This window comes from Bos indicus x Bos taurus, chromosome 4 (genome assembly GCF_003369695.1).
Source record: "Bos indicus x Bos taurus breed Angus x Brahman F1 hybrid chromosome 4, Bos_hybrid_MaternalHap_v2.0, whole genome shotgun sequence".
Classification (NCBI taxonomy): domain Eukaryota; kingdom Metazoa; phylum Chordata; class Mammalia; order Artiodactyla; family Bovidae; genus Bos; species Bos indicus x Bos taurus.
In genome coordinates, this window is record NC_040079.1 from 16,036,898 (window position 1) to 16,056,785 (window position 19,888).

General features: G+C 44.3%; 1 protein-coding gene across 9 annotated transcripts in view; it reads left to right on the top strand.

Moving 5' to 3' along the window:
* SLC37A3 (solute carrier family 37 member 3) overlaps positions 1–19,888 on the top strand; it is a 58,923-nt gene that overhangs the window by 36,908 nt on the left and 2,127 nt on the right. For 3 of the 9 annotated variants that reach the window (XR_003510674.1, XR_003510675.1, XR_003510676.1), the window contains exons 11-15: positions 153–254; positions 862–909; positions 1,816–1,967; positions 7,163–7,228; positions 19,617–19,714. Coding sequence is in view for 6 of the 9 variants with exons in the window: in XM_027538845.1 (XP_027394646.1) it covers positions 153–254; positions 862–909; positions 1,816–1,967; positions 7,163–7,228; positions 8,832–8,990 (527 nt within the window). In the remaining 3 variants the exon portion in view is untranslated. The other 6 variants (XM_027538843.1, XM_027538846.1, XM_027538845.1 and 3 more) reach the window with 5 other exon arrangements.

Genomic DNA, 19,888 nt, shown 5'->3' on the forward strand with positions numbered 1-19,888 from the left:
TAGGGAGGAGGTTTTTTAGGAGAGTCAGCTGTCTTGTTGGATAGACCAGGGTTAGGATCCTGCCAGCGGGTGGAGGGTACGTGGTAAGCAAGAGTCAGGTAACTAAGCTAATTTCGAGATGTTGATTGGGTTGCACTTCTTTGTGCTGAAAGGTGGAACCCTGCAAGGCTTCATCTCCGACATGTTACAGAAGAGAGCGCCGGTGTTAGCTCTCAGTCTGCTTCTGGCCATCGGGTCCCTGGTTGGATACAGTCGTGAGTATTTCCTTGAAGTTAAACTGTTTGCCTCATCTCTTAGAACTAAGGCATTTACTTGCCTCGAGTCAGTGATCAGCCCTGGGGAGGTGGTTGAGACCAGCCACAAAGATCCCAGGGCATAAATGGGATCTTTGTATTGTCCTGTGAACAGCGGTAAAAGTATCATTACGTAGTTTTATTTGCATTGGGGAGGAAACTGGCATCTCTTTTGCTTTGTTGGTTTGTTTAAAAGCTTGCTTGGGAGTGTATATGCTTTGTCCAAGGGTAGGCTCCAGCGGTGCAGCATTCGAGCCAATAAAACAATAAAAGGGACAAGATTTCAAAAGAGGAAAGATGGTAATTAGCAGGTTTGGTATCTGTCCCTTAAGATGCTGCTGAGATAGGAGTTTTCCTGTAGCTTTTAGAAGTCACAGTAGCTTGAGCACCAGCCAGAGGCAGACATTACACATAAGAGTCGGGAGAGGTGGTGATGGAGCTGTATCTGCTTGCTATCCCCGGGAGATCTGTGAGGTCATGGGAATCCAGGCCTGTGTGTACTGTTCGGTGGAGACACGTGTACTGCGCTCCTCACGTCATCACCCCGTGCCTGTGTCTTTCCTTGCAGGTTCTCCAAACGACAAGTCCATCAATGCGCTTCTGATGGCTGTCACAGGTACGGCACAGGCTCCATTTCACTGTCTTGTTCCTCTGTAAATAAAAAGGGAAAAAGGAAACTGATTGCTCCTTCAAGCTGAGTTATTCTAAAGCCTTAATTATAGAAAACTCAGGTGGTAAAAGGAAAGATGCCTCCCCCGGATCCTGCTTCTCTGCTCTCACGTGACCGCCTCAGTCCTGGTGTGGCAGAAGCAGTCCCTTAGAGATTTCCTCCCATTTTTGATTGCGGCCCACACCCTCTCATATCACTCCCGGAAGTGGTGTAGGAAGAATGCCATGTTGGAAACCAGTTCACCAACTTTCAAAAAGTCCAGTATAGCTGGTTTTTCCTCCTATGTTGGAATTGGTCAGTATTTCTTCCCTTGAACCCCAGATGAATCAGTTGAATGCCACACGGGACCCTGTTATAGAAAAACTCCTGTTCTTAAATTTGAGCTCATGGGATAGTTGAAGCTGCTGCTGCTCTGTGAGACTCTTGGCCCTGACCGTGCTCAGTCCTGTGGCAGCCTCACCGAGAACAGTGGCAGATGGAACCCCTTGCACCGTTTAAATCGCTTTTTCTCCTCTCTCTCTCTTTCTCACTGTTTGGTTGAATTTGGGTAGTTAGATACTCTGACTCATCTCTGCCATAATAGAATTTGATAAACTAGTGCAGACAGTTGTCAGGGAATGCACACTTCACCGGATTAGAAAGGTCTGTTTTCTAAAGGAAAGCGGATGCTAACTAAGATGTTACATCCGGGGGAGTTTCCATTTTTACAGGTAACTTTGCCCCCTTCTTTCTGTTTCTCTCCAACATACCAGTTAGAGTACTGGGATTAGAGTTTATGTAATTCTCAGTAGGTTCCTAGCGCGTTGTTACGAGTAGTGTCTTAATAAGAACCTGTTCTGTTTCTGACTTTAGGGTTCTTTATTGGTGGACCTTCTAATATGATTAGCTCTGCTATTTCTGCGGACCTGGGTCGTCAGGAGCTGATCCAGGGGAGCAGTGAGGCTCTGGCGACCGTCACTGGGATCGTTGATGGAACCGGGAGCATTGGAGCTGCGGTGGGCCAGGTGAGAGGGCGGGGTGGGCTGGACAGGGAGTGTTTAGCGGTGGAAGGGCCTGCCCCCGCCTGCAGGGCCACGGTAGGTGGCGCTCTTGTGCTGTAGTGCACTGTACTAAAAGCCTTGGGTTCTTAGTGACCTAACATGGAAGGCCCCTCGACATTTATCAGTTCGTCCTCTCCACTTTTACCTTCAGATTCTTCCTGTCTAGAAAGAAGTGAACACTTGGTCAGACAGATCCTTCAGTCCCTGCTGCCCACCGCGTCCTCTTCCAGCCTGAACTTGGCACTTCAGGGAGGCCAGGAGACACATGCTTCTCATTACCGCGCACTTGACACGCAGGCCCCAGCTCTCCCACCCTCCAAACGCAGACATACACACATTCTTGCCACTGACCCCCACCAGAAATTGCCATGGACGCTGCAGCTGCCCTGAGATGCTGCCTGTGCTTCCTACAACTGTGTTTCAAAAGACAGTTCATAAATGTCTTACATCAGAATCAATCTGGGAACTCATTAAAGTACAGAACACTTAGCTTACTGTGGACTCACTGAGTGAGGGCCTGGGGATCTGTATTTCAGCAAGCCATCCTGGCGAGTCCTATGCACTCTATAAAGTTTGGATCTTCCAGGTTAAGAGTGGCCTACTGTAGGTAGTCAGAACTGTTGTCTCTCTTTCTTTGGCTGTGCTGCACAGCGTGCGGGATCTTAGTTCCCTAACTGGGTGTCGAACCTGCACCCCCTACGTTGGAAGCGTGGTGTCTCAACCACTGGACCATCAGGGAAGTCCTTGTCAGAACCATTCAAATTGATCTTTCTTGCTTTCATTCAGCTTCAGAAAGGCATTGTTTCTCTGGGACAGTCATGAGTATTTGTCGCTCCTGGGGTATACCACTCTCAGTCATTAAGTGCTAATTTTGTAAAATGTAGATTTGAGAATCAACTGCATGGATAAAATATGTGAAACTATGGCAGTGATGTGATGTTTAATGGGGAAAGAAAATATGTGCAAAACCTCAGAGGATGCCCAGTGGTCACAGAAACAGAAGCCAGAATTTGAGGGGTGGGGGTGTTACTCAGATCATAAATGAAGAGAGGTCAGGAGACAGAGAATGGAAGGAAAAAGGCTTGTAGTTTTGACACTGAGGTCATTAGATGGCCTTGAAGATTGATGCTTTGCTTGCTTAATGGGGGTGGATCACTGGTATCTGATTGTGAGTAGTTAATACAAGAACAGACGTTGCTGGAGATTGTTGTTGTTCAGTTAGCCGTGTCCGGCTTTTTGTGACCTCCATGGATTGTAGCCCACCAGGCTCCTCTGACAATAGAATTTCCCAGGCAAAAATACCGGAGCGGGTTGCCATTTCCTTCTCCAGGGGATCTTCCCAACCCAGGGATTGAACCCGCATCTCTTGCACTGGCAGGTGGATTCTTTACCACTGAGCCACCTGGGAAACCCATTGCAGGAGGTCCACCGACTGCACGCATACCTCTCTCTGGTCACGTAGCGCGTGTTTATTTGTTACTGTCTCTCCCGCTGTGAGATGCGCGTCACGAGGGCAGTGTTTGTGTTGTGTTTTGCTGTCGCCCCAGTCCTAGGGAGGGTGCCTGGCACACTTGAGACGTTCAGGTACTTGTTGAATGGTTGTAGAAAGAGCGATTTATAGGATCAGGGTGTTAGCTTATTTGATTATGAAACTAAAGGGGAAAAAGAACACTTAGCAAAGGTAAGAGAACTGTGTTTTCTTGCCATGCTCTGGAGTAGGAACAGGCCAAAATGCTATTGGCCACCTGTTCAGATGTCTTCATATAAAGGGTATTGGGCAGTCTTTTTTGAAATGACTGTATTTTAGGTTTTCCTTCTTAGCTAATGTTTTCTTCATTAATCAGATGGATGGATTATAATTAGCATTTCAAGGAGTTTCTTTCTAGTTAGAATGCCCGCTAGTCTTAAGATCCCTAACTAGGAACTTGGGGTCAGCATTAGACCGACTTTCACGGTTTTAGAAGCAGAATCAGGAGTAAATCATTGTTCGCTTTACTCATTCCTTTGGTGTGTTGAGTTTTGAATGATTTCTTACTGTTTGAGGTATAAAACCCCAAACTTCATGACTTAATATTAAAAACTTAGGACTCTGCCTGGTGGTTAAGACTCCTCACTTCCACTGCAGGGGGCGCAGGTTCAGTACCTGGTCAGAGAACTAAGATCCCACATGCCGCACAGTGTGGCCAAAATGAAAACAAAAATTCTATAAACTTGGTCCCTAGCACTCGCCAAATTCACATTGAATAGCTTTGTTCTCCCAGCCTTTCACTGACTTCCCAAGAAAAACACTGCTTTCTCCCGCTGGTGTCCAGAGCAGTTGGTACGCGCCTGTGGTAGAGCAGTTGCCGCGGTGTTTCACACTGACTGGCTGACTGATCCCCCGTATCAGACTCTGCCTTCCCTGAGGATAGAACCGCGCTGTGTCCTTCTTTTTTGCGTTCCCAATGCATGATATGATTTTGACACACAATGGGGGTTCAGTAGGTTAAATTGCAGTGTTTTCCCAAGAGAGATGAGAACAAACGTCCACATAAACATTTTTACACAAATGTGTTTCACAGCAAATGATTATTTATAATAGCTAAGAAGTAGAAACATCCTTACATCCATCAACCGATGAATGGATAAGTAAAATATGATATATTCATATCAGATCAGATCAGTCGCTCAGTCGTGTCTGACTCTTTGTGACCCCATGAATCTCAGCACGCCAGGCCTCCCTGTCCATCACCAACTCCCGGAGTTCACCCAAACTCATGTGCATCAAGTTGGTGATGCCATCCAGCCATCTAATGGAGTATTATTTGGCAGTTCAAGAGGAATGAAGGTTTGATAGATGCTACAGTATGGATGAACTTCAACTCTATTATGCTAAGTAAAAGGAGCTAGTCACCAAAGACCACCTATTTATGTGATTTCATTCATATGAGATACCCGGAATAGGCAAATCTATAGAGAAAGAAATTAGATTAGTGGTTGCTTTGAGTTGGGTGGGTCTGGAGAGTGATTCCTAATGGGTTTCTCTTGGGGTGACGAAGATGGTCTAAAATTAGATTATGGTGGTAGTTGCACAACTCTGTATGTATACTAAAATCCATTGAGTGATATGAGCTTAGTATTATGTAAATTATATGTCAGTAAAGCTATTTAAAAGATAAAGTAGCATTCAGAGAGTTTGGAGGGCCACTGTGCTTCCTCTCATGGGTGATTACAGCTCTGCTTTTTTGTTTTCCATGAGGCTGTCCAGGCTAAATCACTCAGTTGTTCTCCTTTAATTTCTCCCACTTAAAAATTTTACTAATAATGTGATCAAAGAACATGGGTTAAATGATCGTGTCAGTGGTCAGCTGAGTTTTGAGAAGGGTACCAAGACCATTGGGGAAAGAGTGGTTTCTTCACCAAAAGGTGCTGGGAAAGCTGGATGTACACATTGCAAAGTAATGAATGTGGACCCTTACCTTACATTACGTACAAGAATTAACTCAAAATGGATCATATACCTAACTTTAAGAGTTAAAACTAATAAAACCCTTAGAAGAAAACATAGGGACAACTCCTTATGACAGATGTGTACCAATGGTCAATGAACCCCTGAAAAGAGTCTCAGCATCCTTATTCTCTTAGGGAAATGCAAAGGAAAAACATGAACTACCACTTCACACCTAATCAGGATGTCTGTAATTAAAGCCAAGTAGAACAAAGTAGCGGAGAAGGCAATGGCACCCCACTCCAGTACTTTTGCCTGGAAAATCCTGTGGACGGAGGAGCCTGGTGGGCTGCAGTCCATGGGGTTGCTAGAATGGGACATGACTGAGCGACTTCACTTTCACTTTTCACTTTCATGCATTGGAGAAGGAAATGGCAACCCACTCCAGTGTTCTTGCCTGGAGAATCCCAGGGACGGGGAAGCCTGGTGGGCTGCCGTCTCTGGGGTCGCACAGAGTCAGACACAGCTGAAGCGACTTAGCAGCAGCAGCAGCAGCAGAACAAAGTAGTAAGTACTGGTGAGGAGGTGGAGAAATTCCATACAGTGCTGGTAGGAATGTAAAACCACACAGCTGTTGTAGAAAATGCTATGATGGTTCCTCCAAAAGGCAAGCATTACCACATGACCCAGCAGTTCCGCTCCAGGTATGCTGTACTCCAAAGACTTGAAGACAATTTCGGTTATTTGTTTGCCATTGTTCATTGCAACATTATTCATAATAGCCACAAGGTGGAAACAACTAAAATGTCCACGGATAGATGAATAGATAAGCATGTGGTGTATCTATGCGGTGGAATATTATTCGGCCTTAAAAAGGGGTGGATGTATGTTACAACATGAATGAACCGTAGCAACACTGTGTCGAGTGAAATCAGCTGCACACAAAAGGACAGATATTGGGTGATTCTGCTTAACACAAAATATCTAGAATGGGCAAATTCATAGGAATAGAAAGCAGATTAGAGTTTGTCAGGGGCTGAGGAGACGGGTCATGGAGAGTTCTTGCAGAGAGTTCATAGGTGCAGAGTTTCCGTTTGGGCTGATGAAAAAGTTTGAAAATAGGTAGTGGTGATGGTTGTGCAAAGTCATGAATGTATTTGGTGCTGCTGAGTTGTATGTACAATGAAAGATGGCTAAAATGGCAAGTTGTATGTTATATGTATTTTACCATAATTAAAAAAAAATGGGTTAAAAGCTACTGGATACTTTTTAGTAATTGAAAATAAAAGAATATGCTGTAGAGTGTCAAAGTCATGCAGTAATCCTGTGAGCAAATAGTGTAGTTGAAAAATGAGTGGTATACTTAAAAGATGAACTATTTTTAAAAGCATCAGTTATAGTACCTGTCACTGGAAGAAGTGATGATTAAACAGAAGTGGCTTGAGGCTGTTCATCATTCTCTCTTAATAGCAAAGTGAAAAAAATATAGACCTCTTGGACTTAGGCCTTCCATTCTATTTTTTATTTGGATTCTGCCAGCTTACCAAACGAAGGCTGTCAGTAAAGCTTTACTAGGAGCACGTATATGCAGGAGCTCTGCAAACCGCAAAACGTTATACACACCCTGACTCCCTTCTCATTTCTAGAAGAGCCACGTTTCATCTACTTTTTAGCCACTTCATTTTATTAATTTATAAAGGATTATATTGTGATTTCTTTTTTTCCCTTTTAGTATTTGGTGTCTTTGATCCAGGACAACCTGGGATGGATGTGGGTTTTCTACTTTTTCATTCTTATGGTATGTATGTGCCCCCTCTTTTTTTTTATAAACTAGTAGTTTTTTCCTTAAGATTTGCGTATTTGTTACTTATCTCTGGCTGTGCTGGGCCTTCTCTGCTGCGTGGGCTCTCTAGTTGAGGTGGGCAGGAGCTCCTTGTTGCGGTGTGTGGGCATCTCGTTGCAGTGGCTTCTTTTGTTGCAGAGCACACGCTCAGTAGGTCTGGTGCCCAGCCTTTTTGCTCCGCATCATGTGGAATCCCACATCAGGGATCAAACCTGTGTCCCCTGTACTGGCAGGTGAATTCTTAACCACTAGTCCAACAGGGAAGCTTTTCGCTAGTAGTTTTCAAGTTAAACGAGTTCAAAACATTTACTTAAATCACTTTTTTGTTTGTTTGTTTGTTGTTTTAACACTCAAAGTAGTCTTTTTTTTGTTGTTGAATAATTGGCTTAAAATAAATGGCATGTATTTGAGATATAAAATTCAGGAAGATTTAACATATGTCCATACACATCTGTGAAAACAGTATCCGGATCAGGGCAGGAGGTGTCCGTCACTCCCAAAAGTTTCCTCACAGCCCCTCTGTCATGCCTGTGCCCCACCTCTCTCCTCCATCCCACCTCTCTGCACCAGGCAACTGCTGGTCCACTTTTCTATTGCTGTAGACTACTTTGCATTTTCTTGAGTTTCATATACATGGAATTACACACTCCATATTTTTGTCAGCTTCTTCCAGTCAGCATAATTATTTTGCAATTCATCCATGTTGTCGCAGGTGTCAGTAGTTCATTTCTTCTTACAGTTAGGTTAAATCACTTCTTAAACCAGCAACATTGCTGACTGCTTTTAAAGATTCTTTTGTGAAAAGTAGCATCTTACTATTCTAAAAGACACATTCATTTTTCAAGGAAGGAAAGGGCTGTTAGGTTTGCCCTTGACCTGAGTCTAATGAGTATTGTCATTCATGATTCCAGAAAAAATGGTGAGAGACTTACATCCCCACCTGTTAATCAGGGTACTCTTCCAGGGTACTCTTTGTCACTAAGTATAATTTGGGAATTCTGAAGGAAATGTGTATGCCAAACCACGTAGGGTTAAAAAAGAAGCATTGCTATAATTAACACTGTGGCGTTTGAGTTCTAAAATGAACCTTGAGTCTCTTGAGAAAATATCTGTTGCACCTTAGATATTCTTGGCTGGAACTCTGTATTTTCTGGGAAGCAGCCAAAACAAAATAAAGCCTTGTGCTTTTAAAACATTGCTGTCTGTTGAAAAAGCACGTGATGTGTTCTCACCACGTTATTGAGACACAGTGCTCGAGACTGGTCCACTGGAGAGTCTGGTGACAGCTTCGTGCACCAGAGGGTGTATTTAGTATCCTTTCCCTCAGTTGAGAGCATCCTAATTGGAGGCAGCCTCCATTGCCCAAGTCCAGACATTGTCCTCCAGCCTGTCCAAGGGGCCCTGGAGACAGCTCAGCACCTGCAGTCCCCTGGAGCGAGCGGCCTTAAGGCTTACGTTCTTTGCCATCACAAAGGATGCTTCCGTCAGCTTCATTGCTTCTGGCTCCTAAAGGCTGGGCCCTGTAACTCTGTGTTCCTCTTCTGATATCCGCCCTAAGCAGAGGGAGCTACTTCCTGATGTACCTGCTGGTCTAATCATACCAGAAATTGTCATGGAAAATGGAATCTGTTCGAAGAAACGCTGTTTGAAATCTGAGCTCCAGTATCAATTCTCTGCTCTACTTATAGCAAATTATTTCATTTGGTTCTTTTTTTGAAGAGACTGTAATGTTACATTTTTTATTATAGTAACTGTAATTTTCAAAATCATTTTCTGTTTCAATAAAGATTAAGAATTATCTTTGTAGGAAGTCAAAAAGAATGTAGTCCAAATTCATTATTATGTTCAAACGATGAAGCACTAACAGAATTAAATTATCACTGTACATTTAATGCCCTTTTTCTCTTCACAGACAAGTTGCACAGTTCTGTTTATTTCACCATTAATAGTGAGGGAAACATGCTCTCTTATGCAAAGACGACAAACTCGAGTGTTGAATGAGTGACTGGTACCCACAAAAGAACATCAGGACTCTTATTCTCTTAATTCACCCTATTTTGGGTTTGTCTTAAGAACTCCAATATAACCTCAGATTGTCAGGCCTCTTTCAGCAGTGTGAGCCCCCGGAGATGCTGACCAGAGTGAAGGCTGGGTTGTTTTTTCTACACTACAGGAATTAATGATTTTTATTTATCGCTGCTGTTCCATGAATGTACTGAATGGCCTGTGAATCTGCCAGCAACTCTGTTGGCCTGTGGAGGTTCATCCCTTTAACCGTAAATGCTCTATTGAACTTGGACCCTTGTCCTCCATCCTGGAAAGCTGAGTGACCACGCGACAGTCGTGCCTGGTTTGTAGCGACGACACGCTCCACGAATAGAAAGGATCGCCGCATTTTGCTTTGGTCATGAGTTTACAGAGAGCAGCTCATCTCTGAAGCATCACATCCTGGTACAGCGCTCCAGCGGGGCCCAGTGTAAGCCTGTCTTGGACAGAGAATCCCTTAGTTAAACTCTTAAGTGGGAAAAGTCACACTACGTGCTGAGTGGCTCAGTTACTTTGTGTCTGCTCTGAAGTCGATCAGCTCCGGAAGCAGAAATATCTTCCAGTGATTGTCAGCTGTTCTCCTCCATCTTCGTTCAGAATTACCTTCAACTCCTGGAAGTCTTTTGGCTTCCTGTCAAGGACCATGAGGTACCTCAGTTGTGAACATTCCAGGATGTAATTTATAACCGAAGTACTCAACCCCAGGCTTGTTCTCTGGGAACTTTTTAGGATCCACTAGGAAGCCAGTCGGCTTAGCCCTATTTTCAGAGGCTCGGTCTCTGTCATAACCGGGTTCCTTGTGTTACCTCAGCAGAAGACTAGAATTAGAGAAAAAGGAAAGACCATTTGGCCTTCTATGCATTAAGTACGTGACATTGAATCACAGTGGATTACTAGGGCCTGAGATGTATCTAGGTATCTATTCTTTAGATGTTTGTAGAATATACATCTTCAAGGCTGTGAATTCTATACTAATTATCAATATTTTAAGGTCATCCTGTATATATATTTTAAATTATGAAAGTGAGCAGGTGAAACGTGCAATTTTGAGGGCTGCCTAATTTACATGGAGTTAGGGGAAAATTTTCAACCTCTTGCTTTGTACTCTCAAATGTGTGTTTATGAACTTGTTAATGTTATTTAATCAAGCAGACTTCCAATCAGTTAACTGCTCATTACTGACAGAAAGGGAAACTTTTGAAACACAGAAAGGGAAAATAAACTGACTTTTATAATAAATATCTGTCTGGTTATTTTCTTTATACTCCGACCTCCGCGTTATGACTCACGCCTGGAGAGTCCCTGCTCCTGAGTGTCCCCGGCTGACCAGCCACTGACCCCGCCGGGCTGCCGGATTGCACAGGCCTGTGTCTGCTGCCTTCTGAGAAAGCCTCCCCTCCTCCTTTGTGCAGGACTGTGCCGAGTTTGGATGAGTGGCCTAGTTGTAGTTTAAGAATCATCTGTGGATGAAGCCCATTTTGGTTATTTAGCCTCTTGGTGACCTTTGGCTGAGAGAATTTCCTTTCCCCTGCCATGTAATCAGTGTGGTCACACCTTCGTATCCTGACACCAACCATTATTTTCTTGCCCCAGTTTAAACTTAGCTGGACGAGTATTCCTCTGACCTTTCTGTAGCCCCCAAGCTGTACCTGCAATGAAATTATAAATAAAATAACGCCTTAGCATTGAATGAATTATATCTTGCACTACGGGTGGATTGCCTGTTGTTCTGGTACTGGCAGTCTACGTGCAGATTAGCTTTAAAGAACCCATAAGAATCGACCTCACGTTCTTATGGTTTTCCCTTGAAGAAAAGGCTGTCATGAAGGCTAGTTTGGAAAAGCATTCTCTGAGGCCTCGATCTCTGATAGAGTGCTCTGGCCTGCCTTTTCTGGTCACGTGGTGTTTTCTTTTCTCCTGTGCGTACTAAGTCGCTTCAGTTGTGTCCAACTTTTTTGTGACCCCATGGACTGTAGCCCACCAGGTTCCTCTATCCATGAGATTCTCCAAGCAAGAATACCAGAGTGGGTTGCCATTCCTCCTCCAGGAGATCTTCCCGACCCAAGGATCGAACACACGTCTCTTACATCACCTGCATTGGCAGGCAGGTTTTTTTGCCACTAGGGCCACCTGGAAAGCCCTTTCTCCTTCCTTGTCGTTTCAAAGGGAGAAGGCCCCTCTCCACTCTGGCTTATTCTAATCTTTGCCGCTTCCTGGAGAATGGTCCCCACAGTCAACACTCACACACAAGTGTCCTGAGGGCCCGCCCCTTTGTGTGTTGTGATGTTCAGCGAGACAGAGGGTACAAGTTGTTCTTGTCCACTCCTTCCTTCTCCTTTTCAACCTTCGACGTCCTCCCATCTCCCACATAGGTAGCTGACACAGCCCTTTCTTATCCTGACTAGTTCTTCTGACTTATGTCCTATTTTCCTTTTCAAGACCAAGTCCTTTGAGTTAACAGATGGTATCTGCTGCCTTCCTGGCTGTTGTACTTCCTCCTCAGCTAAGGAACTAACTGTATTTCCATTCATCCAAGACAGTCCTGGTTTGTCTCATGCTCTGACATAATTATCATGTCATAATTACAGCACCTCTCTCTGCTCTCCCAAGTATTCTAATTTGGATATCTTACCCTTAACCTCTGACCTTTTTTTCTGTATCACTACAGAAACAGTGCAATGGAATGTCATAGAACTTAGCGATCTTTTTTTTCTCATTCCTTTCTTAATCCTCCTCTTAAACTTGATGCTGGTAACCCCTTCATCTTCTCCAGGACTTTTTTTCCTTTGGCTTTTATGGCATTTCAGTGTATTGAATCTCCTTACCTCCTGTTTTTTTTTTTTTACTGGGTTCTCTTCTCTGCTCATCCTCTGCTAGTTTCTATAAGAGGGGTCACCAGCTTTCCCAGAGAGCTGTTCTTAGAACCTAGCAATAGCTCTGTTAAGTCCTAAAGAGAGGTACTGCACCTGTTTACATAATACTATCTGGTGTTTAGTTAAGAGCAAGTCTCAAGGGAAGTGAGCTCAACTTATGTAGCCTCAGGCCCCATCCTGTCCCCACCCAGACCACACTGCCAATTGCCTTCATGAATGGTTTTCAAATTTTCCTAAGTCAGAAGCCATTTTGAGAATCCAAAACCCATGTACCCCCTCCCCAGATCAAAATGCACTTATAAACAAACATTCAAGATTTGTTACAAGGGGGCTTCCCTGGTGGCTCCTGCCAGTGCAGGAGACTCAAGTTCGATCCCTCATCCAGGAAGATCCCACGTGCTGTGGAGTGACTAAGCCCATGCACCACAACTATTGAGCCTGTGCTCTAGAGCTGCGACTACAGAGCCCCGTGAGCCCTGGAGCCTGTGCTTTACAACTGGAGAAAAGCCCTCGCAGTGACAAAGACCCAGCACAGCCAAAAATGATAAAATTATTAAAGAGGAGAAAATAAGATTTATTACAGGGTGTTCGTGGACCAAAACTTGAAGCCAATCCTTGGGCCACAAAGTTAGAAACCTTGGTTGAGAGAATCGGATGTACCTGTTTGCCTAGGTTTCCCACAGCCTAGCTTCTGTCTATTTCTTCACTGACTCTCCCACTGTCCCTCTACACGAACTTGCTACAGAATCAGACTGGTCGTCTTAACTGTTGTTTAGTTGCTAAGTTGTATCTGGCTCTTTTGCGACCCCACGGACTGGAGCCTGCCAGGCTCCTCTGTCCATTGGATTTCCCAGGCAAGAATACTGGAGTGGGTTGCCATTTCCTTCTCCAGGGGATCTTCCCAACCCAGGGATGGAAACCATTCTTTACTGCTCAGCTAACCAGGGAAGCCCAGTCATCTATTACTTGGCTACAAATGGCAGTATTTATGTCTTTTTTTTTTTTTTGTAAGGATGTACCAGTTTTTTGGTTTTGTTTTTAGATGAAAAAAAGCTTAACTGTGATAGACTACATGTAACATAAAATGTATGCTCTTAACCATTTTAAGTGTACAGGTCAGTAGTTAACTACTGATACTCTCACACTGTAGTGCTTACCGTCTTGTGTTGACTCACACTTTCTGTCCGTTTTACCTCTTTTTAACTCTCTGCTTTCTGAGTCTTACTTTTCCTTCAAGTCTTGGCCAAGCATCATGTGGTCCAAGAACAGCTCCCCAGCCAGCCTTACGAGCATCCACTGTCTCGCCTTTTTTTGGTAGTGAGCGTAAGATTACTTATTTGGTGCTTAGCTGCTTACCTATTTTTATATCTGACTCTCCAAGGAGATTATTGGTTGTTTTCTCCAGTGCCTAGTTCCTCGCATGGTTGGTGCTGAGTAAATGTTGATCATGTTGGAAAAGGTGGAAGGAAAAAGAGAGTGGAAAGGGAGTCTTGTGGGTGTGTCTTCCTGACCCCGAACCTTGCCCTTCCTCTTGCTTTGACTAGGACACTGCTTCCTGCAGTGAATGGCCAGGTTACTTAAATTGAAGTATAGTTGATTTACAGTGTTGTACTAGTTTCAGATGTACAGCAAAATGATTCAGTTTATATGTGTGTATATATATATATATATATATATTTGTGTGTGTGTATCCTTTTTCAGATTTTTTTCCTTTATAGGTTGTTATAAAATATTGAGTAGACTTCCCTGTGCTATCCAGAGTATCTGTTTTATATATAGTTCTGTGTATGTGTTAATCTCCATGGAGCTTTTCCTGTTTACCCCTTCTAATGCTCTTTGCTTCCTTTGAACTTCTTGAGCCATTACAGGTAGACTATGAAGTCTGCCCGGGCTGAGTAGTTTTACTGGCTTATTTTATTCTCTGGTTGTTTCTGATTAAGTTGTCATTTCCTCAGTTACATTGTGAACATGAAGGAATCAAGTCCATGTCCAAGGTTGCAGCAGCCATTTAATCAAGACAGCTGGTGTACCTTCCCACGTGGCCTCTGTACAGGTTCAGGCTCATCTTCCTTGTGTGTGTGTGTGTGTGTGTGTGTGTGTGTGCGCGCGCGCGCACGTGGGCGCGCTTAGTCACTCAGTCATGTCTGCCTCTGTGACCCTGTGGACTGTAGCCTGCCAGACTCCTTTGTCCCTGGGATTCTCTAGGCAAGAATACTGGAGTGGGTAGCTGTTCCCTTCTCCAGGGGATCTTCCCAACACAGGGATCGAAACCTGGTCTGCACTGCAGGCAGATTCTTTACTGTCTGAGCCACCAGGGAAGCCCCATCTTCCTTTTCCTTTTCTATAAATGTCCCGATCATTTCCCATGACCAAGTTTTTTTCAGCATATATCCAGAATAAATCAGATTCTGTATGAAATTTATATGTGTGAACACAGATAATACAAATTAATTAAATTGTTATATATGTGTTATAGATAATTCTAGGTGACTGTATATGTATATATATATAAAACTATGTGTTACTTTTAACTGCACACACACATATAACTATATACAAATGTATGTGTACATCAATATATATGTATATATATATAAAACTATGTGTTACTTTTAACTGCACACACACACATAACTATATACAAATGTATGTGTACGTCAAGACTAATATTTGAAAGGGCATTCTGTGCTTAAGCCCCAGGGGTGTGGTCTTCCCGCCATCACCAGAACAATGCTTCATGTGTGTGCACCTCCTTTATTTGTTTATTTTAAACTTCTCATCTCCCTGGCCTCATTTTCTTCCTCCCTCCTTCCCTCCTTGCTTTCCTTCCTTCACACGACTTTTACAGGTGCCCTCCTGTCCATCTCTGTGTCTTACCTGCTGTGACGTAGGAGGGCCCGTGATGGGTCTGGTCCTTAGGTTGGAGAGCTACGGCTCTGAGAAGCTCATAGGTTTGCCCGGGGACACACATCTAGTATCTGACAGCAGGACTGACTCAGAACCCAGGTCTTCTGACATGAGTGTTGGTTTCTGTGATGCCACACATCCTCTTCTCATTTGACTTGAATCTTGTCCTAGGCTTCCTTCCAAGGTATATGCTGTGCAAAAGCTCACAGCGTATACCTTCCAAGGTATATGCTGTGCAAAAGCCAGCCCTACAGGTGAAAGGCCGGCCAGATGCTGCGAAGCTTTGTCTTAAGACTGCTTTCTGCCTCGCTCCTGCTGCTGGGCTGAGTGCCCCTCGGCGCTCCAGGTTTGCCTTTTTAAAAAGCATCTCTTCCCTCTTTCCTGGTCCTTCCGCCTGAGGCTCGGGACTATCTCCTACCCAACAGACTCTGGTCTTCCCTCCTCTCGGCCCTGGAGTTGGTGGAGGTGATGCTGTCACGAGCCCACCTGCGCCAGCTCTACCCCTTACTCTTGACCACGGTCACTACTCTTACCCTTCTTGTTCTTTATTCATGACCAAGTTGCATAGCTTGTGGGATCTTAGTTCCCCAACCAGGGATTAAACTGGGTCCTGGCGATGAAAACTCTTGAGGCCTAACCATTGGCCCACCAGGGAGTTCCCTTACTCATCTTTCTTTTTTTAGGATTATCTATTTGTGGCTGTGCTGGGTCTTTGTTACTGTGTGGGATTTTCTCTGGGCGCAGCAGCGGGGTCTACTCTTTAGCTGTAGTACATGGGCTTCTCATTGCGGTGGCTCCTCTCGTTGCAGAGCATGGGCTCTGAAGCACAGGCTCAGTAGTTGTGCTGCATGGGCTTAGTTGCTCTGCACCACGTGGGATCTTCCTGGACCAGGGATCTAGCCTGCGTCTCCTGCACTGGCAGGCCAATTCTTTACCACTGACCCACCAGGGAAGCACCCCCGCCCCCCACCCCACCCTTCTTTCTAATGAATGTTTAACTCAGTTTGAATTACGGTCTTGCATCTAAAGTGGCATGAGTCAGCTTTTTCTCATCTGCCACTGCCCTCCGATTAAAGAAATAGCTTATTTTTCCTTTTTGTCCTTTCAGAAATTAGATAACAAGTAACAAAATCATTTGCAACCATTTTAAATCCCCTTGAATCCCAAGGAAGTTGTCATAACTTCATCATCAGTGAAATACTCGTAAAAATGCCATCCCTTTGGATGAAAATGTTCTTGTGGATTGTAATAGGATAACTGGGTTTAGGTAAAGCCTTTTATCTGAGCACTTCTAAGGCCTTCAGCTTGTTTAATAGTTATCACCACACCCCGAAGAGTGACATCAGGATGTGATTGTACGTGTGTATGTGCACATTTGCTTATTTACTTAGCATTTTGTTTGTTTTCCGAGGCTCACCATAGAGAGTTTCAGGAACCTAACTATTGCTGTGGATTTCATTAAAAAAATAATACCTAAGGAGTAGCATACATAACTTGCCTTTGTTGCACGGGATGAAGATGTTAATGAGGTTACAAAAGGCAGAGAGACTGCTCTGGAGCCAGGAGGGTGGGGCTGGGGGAGGAAGGAGCAGTGACTGAAGTAGGGGCTGCAGGCAGACTCCCCAAATGCCCTCAGGTGTGAGAGAGGTTTCGTCCTCGTTTGCATTACTAGGTCGGTTCTCCTAAAGATGATGATTCTGTGAACAAGGTCTTGGAGAGAAGACAATTTATTAGAACTTTGAAAATTCAAGCCTGTGCCTTGTCTGAGGGAAAGCCAAAGCTCCCGCTCTTGGTCTCTGCAGTCACTTTCAGGCTGTTGAAACAGCGTCTGGATGAAGGGGTGGGTTACTTAAGAGAAGAGCCTTTTAGAGAAAAGCCTAGCAAGATTTTTTTTTTTAGCCGTCTTGGTTCCCTGACCAGGGATCGAACCCATCCGCCTGCAGTGGAAGCGCAGAGTCTTAACCACTGGACCACCAGGAAAGCCCCAAAAAACATTAGCAGAGTGGCCCCAGAGATGACCAGTGCCGGCCCCCTTCCCACATGTGTCTGCTGCTTGGCTTTGGCACAGCACCTCACTTCATGCTGCAGGATCTAACTAATGAGGCGATTAATGAAAATCAGCATTTGTATTTTCCTCTTTCTACCCCCCAACCCCCCAAAGAAACTGTTCTTTGCTCTGGGGCTCCTTTCCTCGTTTCAGTTGCTCACACCTCTGGCCTCAGCAGGGGGAGACAAAGTTCCAAAGACCCTGCCCACTGCACTTGTCAGAGTGGCACGGGGGCTTCATTTCATTATTACTTTACATCCATTGACTTTGAAACCCTCCTGGCTAGTCATTCCCTCAGAAGTTCTCAGTCCACCCACCCGCCCCCATCCCCGCCCCACCAGCCTCTTATCACCACTGGCGACACAGCCTGCCTGTTCCATTGAAAGATCAGGACTGTCTAGAAGTTCTCTGCTTGGGCAGGTCTCTCTTCTGCACAGGAACGGAGGCCTTGACGTCACTCTAAATTCCACTCCTTTTGATTACCTGCTCTCCATCTTCCGCCACCCCCTAGTTTGTCAGTTCTCTGGGCCTCCGGTGAGATTCTCACCCTTGCTTTCCACATCAGTTCTCTGAGTGGATGCTCTACCCATGCGCCCCCCAGCCAGGCCCTCCCACATGAGGCTATTCGTTGTGGGAGTGCTCTCGTTAGAAAATGAGTTCTACTGAGCGAAAATCTTAACAGTTTCTTCCAGTGGTCCTAAATCTCCCTTCCAAAACAACAGTGAAATTAAATTCAAGCCATGAAGTTAAAAGACACTTCCTCTTTGGAAGAAAAGCTATGACCAACCTAGACATATTAAAAAGCAGAGATATTACTTTGCTGACAAGGGTCCGTCTAGTCAAAACTATGGTTTTTCCAGTAGTCATATATGGATGTGAGAGTTGGACTATAAAGAAAGCTGAATGCTGAAGAATTGATGCTTTTGAACTGTGGTGTTGGAGAAGACTCTTGAGAGAGTCCCTTGGACTGCAAGGAGATCCAACCAGTCCATCCTAAAGGAAATCAGTCCTAAATATTCACTGGAAGGACTGATGCTGAAGCTGAAACTCCAATACTTTGGCCACCTCATGTGAAGAGCTGACTCATTGGAAAAGACCCTGATGCTGGGAAAGATTGAAGGCAGGAGGAGAAGGGGACGACAGAGGATGAGATGGTTGGATGACATCACCGACTTGATGGACATGAGTTTGAGCAAGCTCTGGGAGTTGGTGATGGACAGGGAAGCCTGGCGCGCTACAGTCCATGGGGTCGCAAGAGTCGGACACGACTGAGTGACTGAACTGAAAGCAAGACAGGTCTATATTTTCCCTTGATATATTGAAGACAACTTCCACCTTTCCCTTTCAGCCTTTTATGCTTCTAATCTTAAATCTTTTTTGAAGCTATTCTCCCTGCCGTTGCTTCCTGATCAAAGCTGACCATCTTCATTCTCTACTTTTGATGTTGTAACTACCTTCTTATTCTTTGAATTCGGTTTCTCTCCATTTTGATTTCCCCCTTTTCTTCCTAATCCTCAATCCTAAGAGAACTCTCCAGACAAAATTGTTTCATCTTCTGTGTTCCAGACACTTGTTCATACTCTATTTTTAGTTTTGTCATCACCTGTCTGCAAAACTCTAGCAAGTCAGGTGTACCTTCTCACCATTTTGAAAAATCCTCTCCTACAGTGCAAGGTACACGGGAGGCAGGACTTAAATGTTTAATTTTCTCTGTGCCTGTTCCGGTACTTCTTTTACACGGTTCACTTTTTCATATTTTCCTAAAACCTCCCGACGACTACCAGATTTTTCTCACTAGCCCCTGTTTATTACTCATTTTCCAATCTTAAACTGCCTGGTGATCACCCCGACGTCCTGCCAGCAGCCCAAAGTAAGAGAGTTCATTTTCTCACCCCAGTCCTGGCAAAGCTACTTCCCACATACTCTCCTACTGGTCTTGCTTAATAAGTCGCTTGAAACATTTCTGGGTAAGCTTAGGTGTCAAGGCACATTTTGATCCTTATTCATTAATGGGCTCTCTCATTAAGTGACTGAGAATTTCCACTGAGCCCTAATTCTCACATTTCCTGAGTTGACTTGAACTAGCAGTGGCAACACCATCAGCCCCAGGCTCACAGCTTAAGGATACTTGCTGCTGCATCTTTTCCTCGCTCCTCGTCCACGGTCTCCAGGTGTTACTGATTCTTTCCCCCTTGCTTTTCTTTTTTTAACATTTTTATTGGGATGTGTAGTTGATTTACAATGTTGTTTGTGTTTCTGCTGTACAGCAAAGGGAATCGGTTATATAACTGGCTTGCTTTTCGAACTCATCTTGTTGATTTCTAAGTCAATTTCCTCTACCTGAATTATTCTCAAGGGCCTTATTTCTAGTGTCCCCCCTTCTAGTCTTCCCTTTCCCAGTCTGCCCCATGCACAACTCTTAGAATAATCCTTCTAAACAGTATTTTTGTGTTGTTTTTCTCCTGTTCAGCTATCCAAAGGGGACTCTCTTTGTTTCCTGGGTTAATGTTGATATCTTACATGATCCTCATCTCTAACTAGAAAATCTGAGACATCAGAGATTTGAGGGTAAGTAGCAGTGATACCTCTCTTCTGCTGATTTTTTTTCCTCACCACACCATGTGGCTTGTGGGATCTAGTTCCCTGAGCAGGGTCAAACCTGCACCCACTGCATTGAAAGGGCAGAGTCTTAACCATTGGGCCACTAAGGAAGTCCATATATATTAAAAAAATAACAACTTT